This window comes from Martes martes (assembly GCF_963455335.1).
Source record: "Martes martes genome assembly, chromosome: 14".
NCBI lineage: Eukaryota > Metazoa > Chordata > Mammalia > Carnivora > Mustelidae > Martes > Martes martes.
The window spans coordinates 86,060,790-86,086,063 of NC_137902.1; the positions used below are offsets into that span (position 1 = coordinate 86,060,790).

The window sequence follows — 25,274 nt, forward strand, 5'->3', positions numbered from 1 at the left end:
GTACTGCCACTATGCAAAGCTCGCAAGAAGTTAAAATTTTGCTATTGTTGATATTCAAGAGATGACAAAATTACTATTATATCCCAACATGGAGACATCGCAGAAATCAGTAGTTGTTGTTCTTCTGTAATTGTGTTAGGAATGATGGAAGTGCGAACGTCAAGCTCTATGAGGTAGGGGTTGAGAAGAACGAACCCAGGTGAATAGGGAAGATGGAGAAGAGAAAAAAAAAATCCTTCCATTGAAAGTTCCACAAAAATTTGAGTTCACAGTACTGAGTTACTAAACATATAATTGCAGAAAATATCTCCCAAAGTAAAGTTACATGAAAAGTACCTGCAAAACCTGACAAGTCAGCAGAAAGTGATGGACCACTCGGGCTTTCAGTAACTGCTTGATATTAAAGACCTGCTGGTGGTGATCTGCTCTGATGAGGACTTCTAGAGCCGCAAGCAGCGTTTCCCAAGCTCCTAGCTGAGAAAGCAAACACACACCAGTCAGCACATGGTTACCGAAAAACATGCTTCCCGCTTTTTAGAAGACGTATATCAGTCTATCACTGTGTATATTCAGGGTCAAAGATTAAATTTATCTGGAAAAGAAAACCTTAAAATTTACTCTACATTATTGTTATTAATATTTTTTTAAGTTAATAGCTCATTTCTAAATACTTATGTTGAATGCAATATTGTATTAGGTGCTTCAGTACATTAATCTTTCTGTGACGTTATCTAATCTATGGTATTGTCAAGAGATGAATTTTCATGAGGGACTTATTCGATACAGAGAAACATATTATCAATGTAATTGTTTATAAATAATTTATTTTCAAAGAGCATTACTAAGAATGCACAAACGTCTATAATTTGTGTACACAGCACTTAATTAAATAATTTTAGAACACATTGCGCTAAATTGAAAAAACTCAGACAATGTGAAATTTCTGCATTTTTTGATCGATCTACTTTTAAGTCCAAATAATAGAATTTTGTGCACGATTACTGTGTATTTTCAAACATCCTTTTAAGGTGACTTAAAAATGATTCTCGCATGTAGAATCAATCTCAAATTGAAAGCGGAACCTTCTATAGAGAACTAATATTGAAAGGTAATCTCCATCTCATCTGATTGTCCCAAATAACCTTTCAGCAAAGCAGTCAACAGAAGACAAAATAAACTGGTTTGGGCTGCAGGTCTTGCTACTTCTCTTGCCATTATTTGATGGTAATGAACAGTGAAAAGGCCAAGGAGTGGACAGATTTAAGACTACTGTCACAACCAGGGCCTCTCTCTTCATAGGACAGGGGTCAAGATGCCCTAGAAGAACAAGGCATATGAGAACTGGAGCGCAAGGCAGCCCAAGTATGAAAACTTGATTCAGGTCTGAAAAATCGTACCAAATAGAGTAGTGGCCACGTAAACAACCAAAAACAAAAGACAATCGCAGTTAAAAATTATTCACTAAGAAAGAAAACCTTATTTCAAACTCACTGAAGTATTGGTGTATCACTATTGAATTCAGTAAAAAAATGTTTTGTTTTTTGTTATCAACCACCTCAAATTAGCATCCTCTTTTGAAGTATTAACTAAAACATCTGTCGGCCATTTGGTTAGGTTCAGTCTCCCGATCTACAACTGAGCTGTTTACTGTACACTTTATATTTATGCTGCCTTTGTGCATTTACATCTGCCATCACCGTACAGCTGCTTTTTCCTCATGCAATCTCACACACATTTTTATGCATACACGTATATGGTTATTTTTTATTCTGAAAGTGAGAATTTATTTGGGATCAGAAAAGAAATCATGACAAATTACAAAGTTTTAAAAATTGGTAAGTACCATAAAGTCCAGAAAAAAGCAATAGTTCAGTTAGCTGCTTATACTGCTAATACTTTCCCCCATGTGGGGCTGCATATTCTTTAATTGCTTTTTTTCTATTTTTAAATTTCTTTTTTCTTTAATTGCTTTTTTCTTTTTTGCATATTTTTGCACATTTCTTTTTTCTTTAATTGCTTTTTCTTTCTTTCTTTTTTTTTCTTTTGAAGAATAATTTGTTTCAGGTACACAACTTAGTGATTCAATATTTATATACATTATGAAGTCATCATCACAAGAAATGCAGTTACTATCCATCACTATACAAAGTTGTTATTGTATTCTTGGCTATATTTCCTATGCTGTACTTTACATCCCCATGTCTTATTTATTTTATAACTGGAAGACTGTATTTTCATATAACAATACTTTTGTAATATAATTTTCTATAGGAAGATTAGAAAATAATTCTGTCTTTCTCTAGCATGACTGGTCAAAATTTATCTTTATTAATAATATATTCTAAAGGTTTCTTCCAACTTCCCAACCCATTATTGATAATGAGTAAATATGGGGGGAGTATTGACAAATTTAGGAATAATTGATAATCTAAAAAATTCTAAAGCTGTATACTTTAGTCTTTAATTATGTTGGATGGTAATGTTGTTATCTTTAAATAGCTCTAGACAATCTATAGTCTACCCTAGAACCAAGGAGCTTATAAGAGCCTATACCATGAAGATTGTTTTTAACTAGAGCACTGGGTGCCTGGGTGGCTCAGTTGGTTCAGTGTCTGGCTCCTGATGTTGGGCCAGGTGTGAACCTCAGGGTTGTGAGATTGAGCCTTACATTGGGCTCCACACTAGGCATGGAGACTACTTCAAAAACAAAAAAACAAAAAAGCCCCCCACCCTGAAAAAAAAAAAACAAACCTAAAAAATCTAGGGCAGAAAGTAAATATCCCTGTATTCATTCCCTGGCTGGGTCCTTGTGAAGACCAGTGCATCCATCCAGTTGTTGAGGTGCTGTGCCTAGACCTACGATCAACCGTGTTCCTCCACTTACACCTGTAATGAAGCCAAGACTTACTTCCATAGCCTTGCCCTAAATACCCTGATTCAACTCGATGACTCCTGGGCAACTTGGCTGTCCTGCTCAGAAGTGTGTACCTTTCTCCCTCTTTGACTCAACTCTCCAGATTCTTAGCAGGATCCCCTCTGAATGTTTATGGTAAATGCAAGTCCCCAGCCAATTTGAATGAGCTCCATGTTCTCCAGCCTGAGTACTGCTCTAGCTATTTCTAGTTAGGCCAAGTTCTGATCCTAACCCCCCAGCTCAGCATTACCCACGGCTGCTCCAAAACTTGCACAGAAAATAATCTCCACATTTCTATTTATAACTAACATTACATTGAAGGAATAAGTTTGTTCTGTTCTTCAGAAGAATGATTAGATGAATATTTGACAGTACATGTGTCTTTGTGCAGCAAAGGAAACAATCAACCTATGGAGTAGCTGAACCTATGGAATGGGGGAAAGTATCTACAAACGTGCCAGGAGAGGGATTAATATCTAGAATACACACAGAACTCCTACAACTAAATAACAACAACAACAAAAATCAAATAATCCATTTTAAAAATGGGTAGAGAACTTGAACAGACATTTCTCCAAAGCAAACACACAAATGCCCAACAAGTATATGAAAAGATACTCATCATCACTAAATATCAGGGAAATGCCAATCAAAACCACAATAAAATATCATCTCATACCCAATAAGATGGCCACTACTAAAAACCCGAATATAATTGTTGGCAAGGATGTGGAGAAATTAGAACCCTTGAACCTTGGTAGTGGGATTGTAAAATGGTACAGTTCTTATGGAAAGTACTGTACGGGTTCCTTGAAAAATAAAAAATAGAATTACTATATGATTCAGCAATCCCACTTCTGGTTATATAGCCAAAAGAACTGAAAACAGGATCTCAAAGAAACATTCACACACCTATGTGCATTACGGTGTTATTCACAAAATCCAACATATGGAAGCAACCTAAATGTCTATGGATAGAAGAAGGGATAAAGGAAATGTAGTATATACTTAAAATGGGTATTGTTCAGTGTTACAAAAGAAAGAAATCTTGTCGTATACTATAACGCAAATGAATATTTAGGACATACACTAAGTGAAATAAACCAATCACAGAAAGACAAATACTGAATGATTACACTTCTATGACATACCTAAAGTAATCAAACTCATAGAAACAGAAAATAGTATGGTGGTTGCCAGGGACTGGGGTGGGGGGCAGGAGAAATAGGGGTAGTTGTTCAAAGGGGATAGTTTCAGCAAAGCAAGATGAAAATATTCTAGATACCTGCTATACAACAGAGTGTAGATAGTTAATACTGTTCTGCACACTTAAAAATTGTTAAGAGGGTGATTTATGTCAGATGTTTTTACCACTAAAAATAAAAGCACATGGGGGTGCCTGAGTGGCTCGACTGGTTAAGCATCTGACTCTTCATTTTGGCTCAGGTCATGATCTCAGGGTCATGAGAGCGAGCCCCGCATCGCATGCAGCTTTGCACTCAGCAGGAAGTGTACTTGAGATTCTCTCTATCCCCTTCTCCCTCTGCCCCTCCTCCCACTCACACGTGCATGCACATGAGCGCTCTCTCTCAAATACATAAATAAATAAATAAGTAAATCTTTAAAAAAAGAAAATAAATAAAAGCACATGCCTTGGCTTTGTTCCATATCTTCCAGTCAAGCAATAGCTCCTCTAGCAGTTTAACATCTTGGATTATAGCATTAGACTCCACATCCAACTTAAACTCCCCATTCTCATTGACATGAATAATATCTTCACCGCAGCAACCTTCAAGAAGGGTCTATGGAAAATTAGCATTAATACAAGATGCATTAATAGCTGATTAATCAAAAAATTCAACAGAAACATTAAGCTTTCAATCTTAGCAGTCATGACATTAAATTCAAAGGAAAACTAGTGAATAGTTCAACATTACAGAGAGTATCTTTAATTTGTTTTGCAAAACAATTCAAATTAGAAAAATAAAAACTTTCAAATATTTGTGAATGATAATTCAGTTTCAAACATAGGTAAAATTAACCCTCTATTTTTATTTTTTATTTTTATTTGTTTTCTTGTTTTTTAAATTCAATGAATCTGTTAGGCTTTAAAAACTTTTACAAAAAGTACTAAGGATTCATGCCATAAATGTATGGATCTTGATATTTTAAGGAGTGGGGGTTGAGGGCATAGGTAGAGAGAGAGTCTTTTGTCTTACTACTAGAACCCTCAGAGAGAAACAGTTTCACAATGTTACCAAATGCTTTTATCTAGAAAGGTATTTAAATATATGATGATAGCTAGATCAAAATAAAAATTAATATAGCTTTAGAAAACGAACTCTCTAGAAGCATTGCCTACTGGAAGTGGATTAATACTAGGTGTCCAGAGAACTGGGTTCTCTTCCGTAACTGGGAGCTGAGGCAAACGTCTCCGTGGATCTTAATTTCGTCAATCTACAGAATGAGGGGCCAGCCCTAAGAGACAGCTCCAGTCCATCCAGATCAAAAATTCTGAGCTAATTTTTTTTCTCACTCTTCTAAAACGCTTTAAACAAGACAATAATGTAATTATGTACATGATGAAGAAAACCAGAAGAGTATCTCAGTTTGATTAAATATACACTGTTGAGTTTCCTTCATTTTCTTCAGGAATAACTGAAACACAAAATTCTATTGTTGGAAGACTAATGAAGAGAGAAGTATCATTGCATATGAATAATGCATATGAAACCGTAAGAATAAATTTTATGAGGACATACCTTCAAAACATGAAAGCCAACAATGCATTTTTGTTTAATCAACACCTGATGAATCATGGAAAGTCCATTACAGTTTTCTAATTCATGTATTCTCTGTTGGTTATATTTAGTTAATGAGAGTATAACTCTCAGTGCTAATGCATGAGTTTCTTCACAGCTGCTGAGTTCCACAACCTAAAAAATATACATATTTTAATTTACTGAGAGAAAAATTTAACATGTATGATTACTATTACAGAACATCAATCCATCAGTTTTATTTGAGAGATATTTATTTTTGCTCACACTTCCCTTATTAAAGCATTGTAATAAACAAAAATGAAAGACATAAATCCCATAATCTTTAGTTTCTTAAATATACTATAAAAACAAACTAAAATAACATTTACAACTGTTTAAGTCAGTACCATTTTATTAGTGATCTGAAATGTCAGCAAAATCCCTCAGGTTTTTGATTAGTCCATCAACAAACAGACTCTGCATTACATAGTGTGGGAGGCAACAAAGAAGTAAAAGGCATGATATTTATCCCCAATGGGGCCTACTATCTAGTCAAAAGGTAAGATATATATAAACCACAGATTTGCCTTGTACTTCAATTAAACCAATGCTTTCTGGCAACTACTCTATATGAAACACACACCTTATTATCATGACTAAAGGCAAAGAAGAGGGTGCCTGGGTGGCTCAGTTGGTTAAGCAACTGCCTTTGGCTCAGGTTATGATCCTGGAGTCCCAGGATCGAGTCCTGCATCAGGCTCCCTGCTCAGCAGGAAGTCTGCTTCTCCCTTTGACCCTCCCGCTTCTCATGATCTCTCTCTCTCTCAAATAAATAATAAAAATAGAATCTATCAAAAAAAAAAAAAAAGCAAAGAAGAATGAGATACGAGTGTTACAAGGGCACAGAAACTATTTTTGACTCTACTCTGCTTGGGTTAGCGAAGCGTAAATGGAGAGAAGATGGCTTGGAAAGATGACAAAATCCCAGAAAGAAGGAACAGCAGGTGGCTGGGAGTGAGAGACAAGAGAGGGGTAAAGGTCTAAAGCCAGAAGCTCCTGGTGCATCGAGGAGGCTGCAAGGTGCCCATGTGGCTGGATGGCAGACATCCAGTTTAAAAGGCAGCCTATGCATGCAAGGTTTTTAAGGAGATTAAATTTTATTTTTGTAGGAGAGGAGGAAAAATAGTGAAGAAAGATCCCAAGTTTTGAGTGTGATAACATACTTTAGGATTCTTATTGGCAAGATCCTAAATTGGTAAAATAAAAGATTAACCATTTTCTCTAGGATCTAGTCACTGTGTAACAGTAATTATAACAAAATTACGTTTAGTATCTTGATGAAAGAAGGAAAGCCAAGGACATACATTTTGAAATTATATAAAGCTATAAAAGTTAGTCATGAAATGTTGATGAGGAGTTAAAAAGCTTTTCATTTTGGAGCACAGGGTGTGGTACAGAAACAATGAATCTTGGAACACTGAAAAATAAAATTAAAAAAAAATTCTTAAATACTATAGGAAAATCTACTAGATATTGGATGCAAAAAATTTTTGAAAAAGGAAGAAAAAAACAGTTTAGAGTATGGTGAGTCAGTGCTGACAAAATATTTATAAGAACAGTAATGATATGAGATTAAGACAAACTGAGGTTTGCCGGGGGGAGGGTGCTTGGATTATGGACATTGGGGAGGGTATGTGCTATGGTGAGTGCTGTGAAGTGTGTAAACCTGGCGATTCACAGACCTGTACCCCTGGGGTTAATAATTGATTATATGTTAATGAAAGATAAAAAAATTAATTAAAAAAAGAACAGTAATGATAATATCAGACACTGATGTGCTCCTTATTGCAAAATCAATCAGAGGTGATAGTCCCATCGAGGAAAGCAAGCCACTTAAGGGGACTGTAAAATTGGGGAATGCTGCAGAAGTTACACCTAGGAATAAAATTCTGAGAATGAAAGAAGATCAAGACAGCTCTAGTTAACAAGGAAATGGACCTTGAGGAAGGAGAGATGATTAGTACCATTTGCAACCCCTATTTAGGATTTTAGCAATCCCTGTAAACAATCAGTATATACTTACTGACTGTCTATTTTACGTCAGAAAAGATATCGTCCCTGCCCTAAGATGACAAAGTAGAACAGATAATGAACAATTTATTCTAATATAGTCCTCATGACATCAAACTTTTTTCTTTTTAAAGATTTTATTTTTTTATTTGACACAGATAGAGAGATCACAAGTTGGCAGGCAGAGAGAGGTGGGAAAGCAGGCTCCCTGCTGAGCAGAGAACCCAATGTGGGCCTCGATCCAAGGACCCTGAGATCATGACCCGAGCCAAAGGTAGAGGCTTAAACACACTGAGCCACCCAGGCGCCCCGACACCAAACTTTTTATATTTCTCCTTCTCTTTAAAAAAACTTCAAACAAACTCAAATTGTTTTTTGTACTTATTTGCTGACCTTTGTTTTTTTCCATGCATCTGGAAGCTTGGGAAAAACAAGTTTCACAAACAATATTTTAAAGAATACATTCCTGGGGCACCTGGGTGGCAGGTGGTTTAAGTGTCCGACTCTTGGTCCTGGTCTCAGGGTTGTGAGATCAAGTCCCTCGACAGACTCTGGGCTCAGTGGGGAGTCTGTTTAAGTCTCCCTTTCCTTCTGCCTCTCCCTCTGCCCCTCCCCCATGCTCTCTCTTTCTTTCAAATAAATCTTTAAAAAAAAAAAAAAGAATACATTCCTTACCTATGGCCATACTACCTTGAACGTGTCCAATTGTCCAAAGAACACCTTTCTTCTTTTGGTTACTATAACATGTATTTGTTTTCTCCTTGACAATTTTAATCTTATACATTTATTTACTTATTTATTTAAATGTAATCTCTACAACCAATGTGGGGCTTGAACTCATTACCCTGATATTAAGAATCGGACACTGTACCTACTGAGTCAGGCATGCACCCCATTAAATCTTGTACATTTAATATTTAATTGTTCTAATTACATTTCTAGATAATAGGAAACTTCTAAAATCTCTACAATTAACAGAAACTTGGACCATGTGTGGCAGAAAGCTTGATGACATCCTAAACAATATGTAATTTTATCTTAAAAGTTTAATATAGTTGATTTATAACTTTTTGTAATTTAAAAAAACCCACTGAAATTTATTAGTATTAAAGAAAAAGTTTCTCTTCAGACAAAACTCTAATCAGTGATTCTTACCCTAGCAAAGAGAAAAACAAATATACCAGTTCCACCAATCTCGTGCAGAACTCCTTGAATAGTTTTACATTCAGTAGGCCGGAGATTCTTTAGATGATGAGGTTCTAACAAAATGCTCTGCACTTCTTTTGAGCTGAAGGGTCTTTGAGAGAGCTGGGTTTTCATCTGACCTTTAAGTCTAATAACTGGCTCATAGATGGTATACTGAGCAGGACAGTTAGTCGTATAAACAACTGAAAGACTTTCCTGAAACACAAATATTTTCCTTTAGTAACTAAACAAAATTTTAAAAGTAAGGTATCAACCAACAAATAAATATTTCGAAGTGAAAAGGTGCCCAACAAATTGTTTTCTTTGACAGACATCACACTAAATGAAGGGAAACATGAGGAGCGAGGGGCTCCCCAGACAGGAAAAGACCAGTTTCAATTAGCGGCGACCAATAATACAAGCCTTGTCAAGGCTGAGAAAGATTCCGGCTTTAACCATTGTAGAATAAACATGAAATTATACTTCCTATTGCTACTAAGCACAGCTGAGTCTTATGCTGCACTCATTTCATACCAGGCACTGTTGTTTGCACTTACAAATATTAACCAATCATTACAGCCCCAAGAGACGGGGACTCTGGGTCAATGCACTCAGAATTTTTGCCTTGAATGTGTTCACAGGCTGGCTACTCGTTTAAAAGCGACTGTAAGCCAGATCTTTCTACTAGAATAAAATTCCAGACTACCATCATTCCTAACAAAAACTGAAAAGAATTTACAAAATTTCTCCCCCCAGAGGGTAGTTTCGATCAGGTTCTGACTTGAGGTAGGCAGCTCAGGCTTAGGGAAATCACGTACTGTGGTCCGTGTCTTTGCACAGAGGCTGTGGGGGCCTTCGGCTTTGATCACTTTCAACCACGGCGGTTTAAATAGTTTCATCCAGACATCATCTGGCACATCTGCACACCAACTAACACGACTCCACAGTCTACTGTACGTGATTATGCCGGCAAAGCAAACCCTTCAGCCTGCAAGTGATTTCATCAGGAGGCTGACAAAATGTTCACCTGCCTGAGACAAGTCCCACCTGGCACCAGCGCCTTGCTGGACCTTCCGCTCATGACATCAGAATCCCCCAGTTACTAAACCAGGCTAAAACGGTTTCTAAAACGAGTTTTCATGTTAAACCCCTCGAATTTTCATTTGTGATAATTTATGTTAAATTTTATGACTTATATAATTCTTTTCAAGCAAAATAAAAGGATTAAGGTAATTTTGTGTGTGAAAACAAATGGAGTACCCCGAAACCAGAGCATTAAGATTATCTGAACAAACGCCAGCTGTGTGAACTCGGTCTCCCTAACAAGGATTCCCTGCGTGATCCCGAACCAGAGCATCAGCATCATCTGGGATTTGTTACAAAGTCAAGTTCCTAGGCCACACTTCAGACCTTACTGAATCTGAGACTCTGGCCCAGCCATCTGTTTTAACAAGTCCTCTGAGTGACTCTGATGCACGCTCAGGTTTGAGGAACAATTCCCTCGAGCATGTTTTCTCAATGGTGAGGCATCTGGGATAATTCCTCCCGGCATAATACTGCTCTTGTGCGGTGGAACATCTAGCATCCCTGACCACCGCTCAATCAGAGCGGACTGCCACAGTGCCCCCCAGGCCCCATTCTTAAACACTCCCCAGGGAGAGAAAGACCGTATGCACAATATCAGATCGTTAGCTAAATTCCATAGGCATCTATCCTCTAGATACTTGACCGCAGACACATATTTAACACGACTGAAGACCTACCTGTGTTTTACAACGTATCTACACTAGAATTTCTCTTTTCCTTTAGTCAAATGTTACAGCTTTAAAATAGGATTTATTCTGATTATGAGATATATATCTCATTAACAACAAAATACATTCCAAACTAGTAGTCTTCTTCAAATAAAAATGACCTCTGACCCCTAACCGTACCTCTTACAAGAAGCAAGACAAGGCCAGTTCACAGCTAGAGCTACCAATTTTTCATAGATCTCCTAAGACAAAGGCTCAGCTTTCTAGTTGCTGTAATGGAAAAATATCCCCCCAGGTTCCTAAATTGTATAACTAGAACAAAATATTGTAATAATGCATAAAAAACAATCTGAGAGCCTCATATAAACAGAGTTAGCAATATTCTGAAAGCCAAATTCCTGCGTGTTACTGATATTAAAGAATAAATATTCTAAAATCTGAATATATGCAATTAAAACTAATATTATAAAATAAAAATCAGTATTCATTTATAAATATGGAAATGAAATGTAATGAACAATATTTTTTAGGCTAACATATATTTTCACTATATCATAAACATTTTTCTTGAATGACTCGGAGGTATAAACTAAACTGATACTTAGTATAGAAATATAGTTCTAAGGGAAAGGGAATAAAAATTTGAAACCTGAGAACAAATTCTGGGTATATCAATTTTTTTTAAGAAAAAGTCATGTTCTTAGGGAGCAAAAATAGTGAGAAAGAAAGAAGAGAAACTTTAGAAATTTAATTCATAGTTAATTACACATTTAATAAACATATATTATCAGTTACTATAAAGTTAAAACTTATAAAATGAAAACTTACAATTAAGAGACCAATGTCCACTTCTTTCTTGGTCATAAAAAGTTCTCTGATTTGCTCACATTGCAAAATTTCTTTATTAATATATTTGGAGTAGTCATTCACAGGCTTGCCATATTTGCATGGCATTATAGAGGTATGGTTGGGTCCACAAGCATATAGATAAAAGGCCTCTTGTGAATCAATCTTAGCTCCTGAATAGCAAAAAAAATTGTTACTTATTTATATCACTCCAGTGAGAATTATTTTAAGCCTTTATTTTTATTTATTTGAGAAAAAGGATGTGCAAGGGGAGGGGCAGAGGGGGAAACAGACTCCCCACTGAGCACAGAGCCAGAGTGAGGCTTGATCCCAGGACCCTGATCATGACCTGAGGTAAAGGCAGATGCTTAACCAACTGAGCCACCGAGGCACCCCTGACCAGGATTTTTCGTAAGAAGCAAGAAATCATGAATTAATTTTTTCGGCCAAATTCTTTCATCTCTATAAAATTGATAAAGTCTCAAGCTCCAAATCTGGTGTCATGAGCAAGCAACCTATGCCAGCTATGGATGGAAAGTGAATAAATATATATAAGGTTAACTGTGAAGCTTGTGATAAAATAAAATCATAAAATTCTATTTGTTCCTTAGAGAACAATTATTTTGGTTTTGTCCTGCCTTTTTTTTTTTTTAAGTAAATGGAAACTACACTTCAGTAAATTCTTTTTTAAAATAAATGTGGATTAATGTCTCTATACTTCAGTAAATCCTTTTCTAAAATAAATGTGGACAGACATCTCTATTCCTTCTACCTGTCTGTTCAATAAACACTGCCTGGATGCTATTATGTGCCAGGCTTAGTGATATATCTATAAATTTTAGAAAATGCATTTCTTTTTTTCCTAAAATTTGGTATTTTTGTAGAATATTCTAAAATTATAAGAAAGAGAATCATTCTAAGTTTATTTGTCATAATATTGCATTTTCCAGGATTATAAAACAAAGTTAATTTAACATAAGCTTTCTTTTGGGGGGAAAGGGGCTGGGGTATGATGTACCCCCTACATGAAATGTATATATCAATTGTAAGCAGCATCTCAATTACAAAACAAACAAACAAACAACAACAAAAAAAGAAGCATCTCAATATAAAAATGTTAAAATATTTTAAAAGTGCATCTTGGTATCTAAATAATATAGTACTTATTGAGTATCAAAGAAGGAACAGGAATGACTATCTTATCCAGTATAATTTACTTTGTTTAATACTTGTTAATTGAAAAAAATTAGAAATCCTTTGAAGGAGAAAAATATACCATTGAAGAGGAGTAAATTTCCCAGGTCCCATTTTCCAGCCAATTGCAAAAACTCTTCTTGGGATGATAAACAATGGCCAATCATGCAAAATGTCTTATTGCTGTCAGATGACAGACTTGTTCTTCTTGGAAGCACAAAATCCAAAGTAACATCAGGTTTCCTACGTTAAAAACAAAGTTAAGTCAATTATTTCAGTGATCTAAGTATTTTGCAAGCATGAATGTTTAATAATGGGAAATTCTTTAAGAGTGTTCTTGGTTCAGCAGCATAGTGCCGGTGATAGGAAGAACGAGAACGGATTCTGCCGTCTCCTGGTCCACGGTGCTGGCAATACCCAAACCCCAGTGAGGGGAGCGGAACAGCGAGGCCTGCTAGTCCTGCAGCAGGCCCGGACATGTGATGCAAGTTTTCTTTGTCACTGAGTCCTGCGCCTTCCTGATTTACAGATACAAACCGACCACCTCCCCCTAATTTTTCCAAGAAGTCCCCTGCTGTGGTAAGCCATTCCTAAAATTTCTTCTTTGAAGCCTTCAAAGTCCACTCAGAAAAAGATGATTACCTCTTCAGGTTTTGTTCTCACTAGCCACTGAAGTGCTTTCTGCATTTTCTATTCTTTCCATGCGTAGCCACAGAGCTTTCGATTAGTCTCTTGTATTTACAGAAATCCTTATAAAAGAGTAGGAAAAGGTAAACTAACGCTTTCTCAAAGAGAGACACATGCGAGGAGAGGATGTCATCATCTGGTTGGAGGTGCAGAGTACCAAGCTCTCCCCATCTTTGGGGAATGTTTTAAGTTCCATAATAAGATAATGACGGTAACTTACGAAGGGGAAGTTCATAAACAAGATGGCGTGTGCTTAGCTGTCAACGAGAAATTTCACATTGGTATATCTATTTATTTAAACACTCTTCCCTAAGGCTTTCTGTTTCATAGTCAGCATGTAAATTTAACCATTTTAATAGAAACATTTTCTGATAAAGATGTACGATAACTTTTATTTTATTTAAATTGAGGTATAACTGACAAAGACCATTAGAGTGAGGTATTTTCTATCGCCCGCATCTTTCTTGAACCAAATACGTGGCTGTGACTGAAACACTACTGCCACCCATTGGCAGCATGACTTCATACAGTTTTTAAGGGTAAAGAAAGCTGCTTTACAAGATGAATTCGACAAATATTAAGTATCCACCACCATATATTTCTACCACATTTGTGGGCTCATCATTAAATCACAACATAAACTACTAATAATTTGTTTTCCAGTGTTATCATGTATTAAACATTTTCTCTTGAAATATATTATTTACAGAAATTATTCTATTAGTTCAGAAAGTATTAAAGATAGTACCAAATTTAAGTCAAGGGAATAATATAATTGTCCTGGTCACTTGCTTTTCACTCTAGTAACAGATGAAATCATTACTTACTTTGTACCAAATGGCAAAAAAATTCCTTTAAAGTAATGTAGAAATATGTGAACGAAGCGACTATGCTCACTAACTCTCTACAGTGAACATCTAAACTCTCCTATACCTGTTATATGGTCTGATGCAGAAGAAGACTGTGGGGGCGGGAAAACTTCAGGTTCTAAAGCATGGGCTGTATCTAAGTTCAAGGTCCAGCTGTATTCTTCTGGCATGACTTTACTCCACTCTGGGTCTCAACTGACTCATACGTAAAATAGAGGAAACAATATACCTACTTCCTGGTGTTGTCGGGAGACCAAACGGTAATCTGTGTAAAGTGCTGACTACAGTGCCTGGCACATGTTGAAAGCTCAAGAAATCAGGCGAGGGTCCAGGAGAAAGAGGTTCACTATTCATAGTCCTTATCCCCAACTCCAACCTATCTAACTCTAGGTTCTGAAAAAAAAAATCATCGACTGGCTGAAGACTGAGAATTTCTCAGAAAATATTTTATTTGGAATATGGAAACTTCAGTGACATATTTCCATGGATTTTTAAAATGAACACACAAAAACTGAAGCCTTGATTTTATTTCCAAAGCCTGTTGTTTCCTGTGGCGGACCCTGGGGACTGACTACCCGAGGCCACTCATAGGCCCCCTCTCCCCTGCCCTCCTCTCGCCCTGAGGCTGGACAGCTGTAAGCCATCAACTTGATAGCCTCCCTGGCTTTCCCTTTGTTTCCATGGGCCCTTTCCTCTGCCTGAAAGGCCCTTCCCCCTCCACGGCTCACAACACGCTCCATCTCCCCTTGAGATCTCAGCTTAAATAATCAATCTTTTCCCAAAGAGGCCTTTCCTGATCCACCTGATCCATCTCTCTGGGGATCTGTTATCTCTCCATAAAATTTGTCATAATTTGTATATACGCATTTAATTGTGTCTGCTTGTTGTCTGCTTCCCCATTAGACTGTGAGTTCCAAGAAAGCGTGGAACTTGAGTCTTGAGCCTTGTTTACCATTTCCCTCAGGCCTACTACAGCACATGCTGGGCACACAGTCATTCCTCATTACATATTTAATGGGTGAACAAATGAATAAATAAAAATGGGTTCATTTACACTAAGAGCACATATGATTTCTGTGGGTCTAATCGACTTTGAGGGATATTTGAGAGAATTGGGAGACAGTGTTTAGAACACACCTAGTAAAATGTCTGCAACACAACAGGTATATAATATTTTACAGTCCGTTCAATTACACCTAGATACCTCATCTTGAAATTCAAAACCTGCCTGTCAAGTAGCTTTGCCATACGTATTCATTTCTCTTTCTCATTATTCAACTTAGCCTCTTCCTTCCAGCCAGCCTGCCCCCATCCCATGCTATACCAGTTTCCAATTCTGTATCTCCTTTTATGTTCTTTCATTCATAAAATATTTCCCAACTCTTATAAATCTAAGATATATTACAGCTCTCTCACAGGGTTAAATTTTACATTAATTTATTCCAGAAAATATTTCTTATTAACTTGACCCACAATTCTCCTGGTCAGTAAACATCACATAGTATTATACCTGAATCTATCACCTGGTATGTTTCAAGGACCCTATCTTAATCTATCACCTGACACACTGGCTTATATTTTTCCCCAGTCATTCTAATTTCTTTTGAAACCCTGAGTTAATTTAGGTATTAGCCTTTAAAAAAAATTTTAGGTTTTAGCCTGATTAGTCACTTAATTGAAATAATTCCTTGTGGATTCGTTTTATAAATGTATATAGGCTTAAGGGCCCAATTGTAGGTTCTGTTCTTAGACCTAACATATACTCTGCATAATGTCTCAATGTCCAGATCTGTGCATGTTCCCCCAAACTCAAATATTAATTTTCACCAGTTACCAGTATGGGAAATTAATTTTGTATTAGAGTGATAAGTAGGAAAAAAACATCCAACTGTCACACAGATTCCTGCATTAACATATAGCACATTTTATCTATAGTTTCCTATAATCTGTTACAGAAGCTATGATAAACTAAACTTAAAATAGTAAAAGAAGTTAGTGTTTATTAAAAATGTTTCAAACCTCTGCCCAGAGATCCATATGGAGATTTTCCCATGGTTATTCTTTTTCCCTTGGGGCTGCTGTAAGTAGGTGAGAACCAAATGCTGCCATTTGCTTGGGATGAAAATATTCTCCTGTGATTCAACCTGTGCCAGTAAAACAGCTTTTGTATCATCATTTGAATCCGTGCACATTCTACAAAAGAGAGACAAAGTACAGGTTGGAAACATGGAATTTCTGATCTCAGCATTTAATAAATGTATAACAACCACAATTCCAGATATCTAAGTGAGATTAAAAAGCAGTTTTGTTTTTAAACTAACTGGAAAAGTCAGAAGGTCTTTGTTTTACACCATAAAATCTGCTTATTTTCTTATACTGTTGTCTCAGTTCATGAGCAAAAATAGATGATGTTCATTTGCTGGTGTTAATAATTTAGGCATTAATTTTCAAAATTCATTTTCAAAAAAACTTTATTGTTACTATTTCTACAGACATTGTCCTTTCAGAAATTACAATATAATATTTTGTTCATACAAAAATTAATACATGTTGTACAAAAATGTCTAAATGCCAGGATGTACTGGAGGTCTATCCTACTTGGAGGAACTACTGAGAGAATTAGGATACAAAGTCTAGAAAGTACCAAGTAAGATTTATAACAAAAAGCATATATCCCCTAAATAACATATTTTTATTTAGTTTTAAGTTTATAAAGATAGTGTCATACTATTTATACTCACTCAATACAAGTAAAAGATTTGTATCTACACTTATAACAAAGGAGGTAGAAAAAAAGACCAGGTCACCAGAATAACTAAAGTTTATAAGACAATGGCTATTAAATATGTAATCTGCAGGAAAAACAGTTGTCTGATAATAACATTTTAGGGTGACTACAATCTGATAGAATACTGCCATGGATAAGATTTCAGCAAGCATTTGGTCTAAAATCTAATTGAGAATGAACACAATCTACTTTAGAGTTTAATTATAGATTTTTGGATAGAAAAATACATTGTTACAGAGGTGGTATCAGTGACTATTAGAATGTATCTTCTATTTAAGTAATCTTTTTCTGATTGGCGATAATGATCTTTATTGGCATTTAAATTATTTAAATACATGATCTATTCATGGAGAGGTTAAGGATAATCAATACCGAAAGATAAAAGTGCCATTGTGGGGATCAGCCCACACTTGGATCATCAGAGCTTTGGATCCCAATGAAATCATATGGATACACCCTTCTTCTATGAGCCTTTCACCAGGATTTACGTACTCTGCACCTTCCGGTCTGTTGTTCTCTATGAAAAAAAGATGTTAGAATAATCAGTAAAGCAGTTGATAAAAAGCTAAGTGGAAAAGTGAATTTGAAGGAACACAATGTGGTTGTCCATTTGTAGTAAATTATTTACCGGGATGTCTGAATCTGACCTGTTCCAAACAATATTCCCGAAGTTGAGACGTTAACTCCAAAAAAGCACGAGGACTGAAAACAGTAACTGAGTGTGATACCCATTTCAAACTCTATGATAACTAGCAGCTAACTGTGGGAATGAACAAACCACTGATGGCACTACCAAAATCATCCTATAATTATTACAATAGCATGATTTTAGAAAATTGATTTTAGAAAAATTGTGGTGTTTAAATATATTCTGGTGTAGACTCCCTGATGAGTCATCTTTGAATATAATTGCTAAGTGATTCTGAAACTCTAAAATGTTCTCTAAGGCAAGCTAACGTAATGCCTTATGCTTTGGACTATTGGGTTATTAGTCCTGACTTTAAGTGGTTTCTTACCATGCTAATTCCAGTGCCATCTAAGTATGCATAATGACCTGAATCCTTGAGCCATCCATGCTGTTACTACACTGCATGACTTTATGTAAAGCTATATTAATAAAGACGTACCAAAATACAAAATGCACATCTAAGAGTTCAGACTTTCAGAGAAGATGACCACCACCAGTTATGAGACTGTATATATATATTTGTTGCCATTTTTCAACAGGTATAAATACTACCAATTTTTCAGAATACTGCCCCTAAATGACAGTAATCTTTAAAAGGAAGAGCTAAATTCATTGATTATTTTGAGTACCACTGCCCAAGATATGAGATGTATAGAGAATTCATGGCTGATACAATACTAGTGTTTCCATATAAAATCTGTCTTTGCACAAATCAAAGACTAGAACAAAAACCAGTGTGTACGCAGGTACCGTAAAGTAGGAATATGATAAATGTTTCTTAATTTAATGCTCACAACAATCTGATGAGGTAAATTTTATTGTCCCCCTTTAGAGGGTGAGAGAACCGAGGTGCTGTGGGGTTCAATAACTTGCTCAATGTCACAAAGCTGGTTTAGTGGCAAAGGAAGTGTTATTAATGTAATATTTTCTTCTCTGTTCCCTTCAAAATTTTGGTATATACACTATTTTAAATGTTCTTTTTAAATGTTTATGCAGAGTCGTCTGAAACATATGTTTTCTAATATATTTTTATAAAAATTTTTTTTTAAATTCCCAATGCCAACTTTTCTCAGGTCACTGGGTATACTTATTTCATTTTATAAGAGCCTATTTACATTGTGATTGCCCCCACTTAAATGAGAAAGCAATGTGGTGGCATTTAAGCTCTGGAATCGAATATAGGTGGGTTTAAGTCCCTTTCCATCACTTACCAGCTTTATAAATTGGTCATGCTATTTAATTTCATCTGCAAATACGGACAGTGTGAGCACTTAATTTATTGAATTGTTGTGAGGATTAAAAACGATGTAGAAGGAGCTGAGCAAAGTGACTCCCACACAGAGAGCTAGCTCTCAGCGCTCATGAGACAGCATCAGCACGATAGGATCGCATGTATGTTGCTTTGGAGCTATCCGTTCTTAGGTGGCAAAGCTCCGACTCCCAAAAGAAATGCTCTAACTACCTAAGTTTTTAGAAAGTTTGGCTTCCTAGGCTACCTGGAAAAAGTACACAAATACGCTGTGCTAACAACATGGAAATGTGTCCGGAGAAGTGGATGCAGAGCTCTCGCCGGGGACATCAGGTGACCTTTCCCAGTCCTCAGTCTTGAGAGTGTCAGTAAGGACTTTCCCCTCTATCTGCGAGTCAGTGGCAGAGGGCCTGCCCTGAAGGCCTGGTGTTGTGAAGCGGGGCGCCAGTGTAAGCGCCGCAATGCAGAGCTCCAGAGGGACCTCCATTAAGCATAAACCCCTAACCATTTCTCTCCTCTAGTCATTTCATTCATCCCATGGCTCCTAACAATCAGCCCTGCGCTGCTTCTCATCACCATAAACGGTTTTTTTTAACAAACAGGTTCTTCCTGCCCCAGTCATATGAGGAGTGAGACAGTTTCGTGGAAGCATAAAAGGGATCCCATCAGTTATAGAAAGCACTGGAATGGGAATGATTCTAACTCTGGAGAAAAGCTGATGCAGCCAGACATTCTGTGACAGGAGCTAGGAGAGGACGCAGCACAAGGAGGAGAGCTGAACGACAAGAAAGAGATGGGGCTCACACTGGCTGGGGCGTAGGGAGCAGAAGGTCAGAAAAGTGGCTCTGGGGTTGCATCCTTTCCTTCTCTAACATCAGGAGTCACCCTAATCCAGTAATGGGACCAGGAAAGAGGCAGGAAACGGGGCTGGTGACCGCCAGGGCAGTTGGATATGCAGTGGTCCCGCTGCGGCAGTAACCCAGTGCCCCAACCCCAAGGCAAAAATATACAAGAAAAATGATGTTTTCAAGGCTATCTGACAACCCAGGCTTCATAATCAGGGCCTGCCGTCACGAAGGCACTCGGGGTGAAGAACACACAGGGAGCACATGAGGACATCGCTGTGTTCTTACAGCTCAACCAAACCTGCAGTCAGGAAAGGCTTAGTGCAACAGGCAACAGGTAACGGCAACATCATACCTGTTCTATCCACACTACTGTCCCGTAATGTTAAGGATTTGTTTCTTTTCTTGATCTTCTTTCCTTTCTCCATGGTTCTCTCGGCTTCATGGACGCACTCCACATTAAACCACAGCGAGACGCTGAAGCCTTCCGACAGGTGGGGCCAGCAGTTCTGCCCCAGCAAGGCCAAGTGGACTGGGGCTACGTGCCAAGAGGAGAGCAGCTGCTGGGGGAAACTTCCACTCTCGGTCTCTTTCCTGCTCCGGGAACTCCGCGCTCTTCTTAATAATCCCAGGGCTTTACTGTTTAGAATCCCAGGGCACTTTTGTGATGAAACGCCATTGCTTAAATTTGGAGTATGCAGGAGAGGGAAGGTTAGGTACTGGGAAGGGCTCATCGTAATGTCGCTTTCAATAATTTTCAGAATACCCAGAAGAAGTACTTCCTAGAGAAAAAGAATAAATAAATTTAAAATGTACATTGAAATTCGGGTTATAAATGAAAATACAAGCATATCTACACACATATCAGCATTCCTAGTTAAATGCCTTCCTACTTCCTATCTACCATACCGTTAAATTGTTCATAAGATAAAAAGATTTTATTCTTTAAATATGTAATCTCTCATGGTTAATATTAGATTTAGGTGCTTTTTTTTTTCTTTTTGGCACAAGCCTGAAAGTTATGAATTGGTTTTAAGTATTAGATGTCAACTATAATAATTATATCCAGAATAATTTCTACAAAGAAAGATGTATATTTCCTGGTAGGCTATAGTTGCTTCTTTAAATTATTTTTAAGTGAGGGATAGAACCAGAGACCTTACAAATTCTCCAGATTTCTGAATGATATTTATAGCCTGACTGACTTCATAAAATTGAGTGGCTCAATTACTTTCCAACTTATTTTACATGACTTTTCCTAATCAAATAAATTTTCTTTCATCTGTTTTTGGTAAACCAAAATAAGGGTTTTTAGGTTTTATTCACAAATGATAAATTTTGGGTTAAATGTAGAATTATAGAAAATACAAGAGAGGAGATGAGCATTTAATTAAAGAGAAAAGTAATGCCTAAGGAGACAAGTAGAGTAGAGAAGAGCATCTTAGTCCAATACACTGCCTAGTGTATGCCCTCTGCACAAAATAACAGCTAATGTTGACGATGATAATGAGAACGGTATTTATTCCATAAATACAGTCAGTTATCAAGTGTCTACATTAGTGTTCGTTAACCTTGTGTTCCACAGAGCCCCTCGGGGTCCACAAGCTGGAGTAAGGTGGTGAAATGGGCAGGACCAGGAACATTCAACCTTGCTTCAAAGAAAGTAGCTCCACCCTTCTGTTTTATTTGCTTATGCTTCTAGCCAAGATTTCATTATGAAAATGAGTTTCTCAGCAAAGAAGAGTTGAAAAGTCACTAAGCTACACCAATGGAAAGAAGTGATAGAAGATACCTGAAGGGTAGATAATAACTTTCTAAAAAGAGGATAATCCTTAAAATGGTAAAAACTAATCACAATTAAGTTCTCCTTAGTAATTAAAATTATTGAGCGTTTCTTAAGAACGACGACTTGGGGTGGGATAAGGCAATGGGACTATGAGCCCCGTGACAGGGCTGGTTAGCCAAAACAGAAGGGAAACAGTTAAAATAAATGCAAATAATAAAATGATGAAGAACTTTACACATATTAACATGGAGTTGACGGCATAATCATTACCACATTAAAAGACAGAACTTAGTGATTTCCAAGTCATTTTTAAAAATATTCTATTAAGTATCAGTGAAAAAATTTTTAAATTATGGCATATTTACTGTACAAGGAGATTTCTCCAGAAATATTCTCAAAAGAAGGGTTAACTCTTCTGAACATGTTCTCGAGCTCATCAAAGATACCAAAAGATCCACCAATACTCTCTGGCATGCTAAATTAAAGAAAGATAGAGGGGAAAAAATTAAAGCCAATACATAATTAAAGGTTCCAGACACACAATTTCACTGAAAGAGATCAAATACTACTGTCACATCTTCAATGGATTATAAACAACTAATAACCCAAAAATGTGCTGAAAAAATAGCAATACGATTAAATGCAAACCAACCCACTGACAAAAAAACCAAAACCACTTTTCTTAAAGATGGGTCCTTTCCCAGGAGAGGTATTATTTAAAGAAGCATAAATTAACACAGCATTCGTTAAAGAAGTTGACACTGTCAGTAACCACAAAATAGTCTGCTACCTTATCTTGAAACTGTTTAAATTATAACTATTACTTTTTAAATTAGAGGACATAAATGGAAGTGTAAATATTAAAGATTATGAAAATACTTAAATATCACAAGCAATTATTTTGAACACTTTCCTTATTTTATTGTGAGTATTAGAATAAAATATCATGGGTAGTACATAAATTCATAGAACTTTTTAGAGTAAAGTAACTAATATCTGTAGCATACATTATAGTGTCCAAAGTATATTCACATGCATTATCTCAGCTAATCCTCACCCAAAAAAGCCCTATAGTGAAATCTTATCTCCCTTTTAGACACGACAGAAATAATCCTGATGAGGAAGCTGAAGAAAGCAGCCCTGTTTCAGCACCATGTTTTGTAGAGGTGTGAGCTGAGGCAGTAGTGAACAGTAGGCTTATCTGGAAAGAAACTTGAATCAAGACTATAAAATACCATGGACTTTATCCTGTAAGAAACACAAACCCATGGAAGGTTTTAGAGTAAGAACTATGAAAACTAGAAAATAAAGGAAAATAATTGTTTCTCTTGCCTTTCCTTTATGAATTATTATAACTGAGCATAACCAAACAGTTGATGAGAGCAAGTTTTCTTTCAGTATTCTTTAAGATTTCTTTAAGTATTCCAGCTTATCCAAGAAGATGGAATGACAGTATGTTACCATTTTGCAAGTCCCTAGGCTATGACCATCCATGGCTCCTAGTGTCCCCCAAGGAGAGACAATCAGACATTATGTGACTCTGATGGAGGCATAGATTCCTGCCTGTAAAATATTCCAGTCAAAAAATGGTCAAAACCCAAATCTGATTAGGTTTCTAGATCTTACTGCAACTGAAGGAAATGTAAGACAGAGAGGATCATGTTAAACAACTCCCAGGGACATAACTGCCAAAATTCAGAATGCAGATGCCTCATGATAGATGACCTGGTTTCTTCAACCAAAAAAAAAATTGCAAGGGTGGGGGAGTAGACACCTACAGTTGAAAAGATTTGAGATATACCTGCTAACTGTAATATATGAACCTAACTAGGATTCCAATTTTTTAAAAAACACTATAAAATAAAGTGTTGGATAATCATGGGCTGGGGGGGGGGCGGGATAAAGTAGTATGATCAAAGCAAAGTATATGTATGTGCTTAGACTTTTTTTTTTTTTTTCAGTTCAAAACTAAAAAGTTCCAGTTCAAAACGAGGGAATGAAGATATATATATTTATATATATTTGCCTTTGTCTGCTACTGAAAACCCACCCAGCTGAAAGTACAGAATTATAAAAAGAAAGAAATCTGTAACAGCAAAAATAGTGAGGAAGTCAGTGCGCACTGGGGGCACAGCAGGTTTAAAAATATTCCTTGAAGAGGGAAGGGCTGAGAGATAAAAGAGAAAGCTGCTGCTTAGAATCTCTTTGAATTACAAAGGGACCCCAAGAAGTGGAGAGCCCATAGGTCTGTCTACATTCCGGAGAGGAAGTAAGGATAGGGCTACAAATGCAGGGATTCATACAAGGTCTGTCTGGAAACACCTACCTCTCTCCTAAATTCTGAATACAGAGCACAGATGGCTCAGCTTTTACTTCTATGCCCGCAGCCTGATAACTGTTTAAAGAAACTCCCTGGATTGCCAGGCAAGGACTGAGACGGAATGTGGGACAATTAGCATCAGGCTACCAGGTAGACACGTACAGTCTGCAGACGGGCCAAGTTGCTCAGCTAAGGGAAAAAATACGAGCTAAAAGAAAACCGGAATGCTATTCACCAAGCCATGCATCCTGGCATTGAGCTGTGTTGCCCAGATGAAGGGATGACTTTTTCTTGCACAAAGACACTATTCACCAGCCAAGCCCTACATGTGGAGGACATATTTTTCTAATGTACACAAAATGCCATTTGAGGTAACAGTAGCCCTAATGGCCCTCCCAAGTGAAGCTCTCTTTTTAAGGTACTTGGGGAGCCTCTATCTTCCACTGGCACATGCACACAGAGCTCTTCAACACACTGCCCGTTCAGGGCAGATGCCAAACAGGAAAGCAAATTTACAACATTCTCTTCAACAACTTTCTTAAATAGAAATGGGCAAAATAGGTTCACAAAATATTTGAGAATCAGCAACATAAATAAGAAAAACCAAGATATAAAAGACAAACAAATTGATTAACTGACCCGAGAGAGAGAACATAAATAATTTAGGGTAGAGAAGATATCTTTCTAAAATGTTAATTACTAAATCCAGATATATTTAAGAAGATATTATATCCTTATATGAAAATGGAATAACCAGAAAACAAACAAACAAAAAGAAGCTCTTAAATATTAAGAGATAACTGCCAAAATTAAAATTTGAACGAAAGGTCAAAAGGTTGGAATAGAATGGAAGAAATCTGCGAAAACATGGCACAAAAAGAGAGAAGGAGGTAATGTGAGAGGAAAGCTGAGGCAGGAAAGACCAATTCAGGAAGGCCCAAGATTACGACCAGAGTGTAGAAAAGAAGAGAGCAGAAAACATGCAGAGGAGAAAACTACTCTTGTCTTTGTGACCGTAAGTTCGACTTCCTAGATATGACACCAAAAGCATTGTGACAAAAGCAAAAACAGATAAATTGGTCTTCATCAAAATAAAAAATGTGAGCTTCAATCATACATCATCAAGAGAGTGAAAAGATAAGCCAAGGATTGAGAGAAAATATTTCAAGTCATACACCTTTGATAAGGGGCTTTTATCTAGAATATACTTAAAAATTCTTAAATTCAACGATTAAAACCACAAATTATCGAATCTGAAAATAGGTAAAGGGGGGTGCCTTCAGTCGATTAAGTGTCTGCCTTTGGCTCAGATCATGA

General features: G+C 36.7%; 1 protein-coding gene across 1 annotated transcript in view; it reads right to left on the bottom strand.

Moving 5' to 3' along the window:
- Nucleotides 1-25,274, bottom strand: part of LYST (lysosomal trafficking regulator) — a 173,109-nt gene that overhangs the window by 90,320 nt on the left and 57,515 nt on the right. The window contains exons 11-20 of the mRNA XM_080822463.1: nt 22,003-22,112; nt 20,207-20,633; nt 17,442-17,586; nt 16,301-16,474; nt 12,808-12,968; nt 11,514-11,704; nt 8,902-9,147; nt 5,677-5,850; nt 4,567-4,716; nt 337-474 (exon numbers count right to left, since the gene is read on the bottom strand). Of these exons, the coding sequence (XP_080678589.1) occupies nt 337-474; nt 4,567-4,716; nt 5,677-5,850; nt 8,902-9,147; nt 11,514-11,704; nt 12,808-12,968; nt 16,301-16,474; nt 17,442-17,586; nt 20,207-20,633; nt 22,003-22,112 (1,916 nt within the window). The remainder of the gene's footprint in view (nt 1-336; nt 475-4,566; nt 4,717-5,676; nt 5,851-8,901; nt 9,148-11,513; nt 11,705-12,807; nt 12,969-16,300; nt 16,475-17,441; nt 17,587-20,206; nt 20,634-22,002; nt 22,113-25,274) is intronic.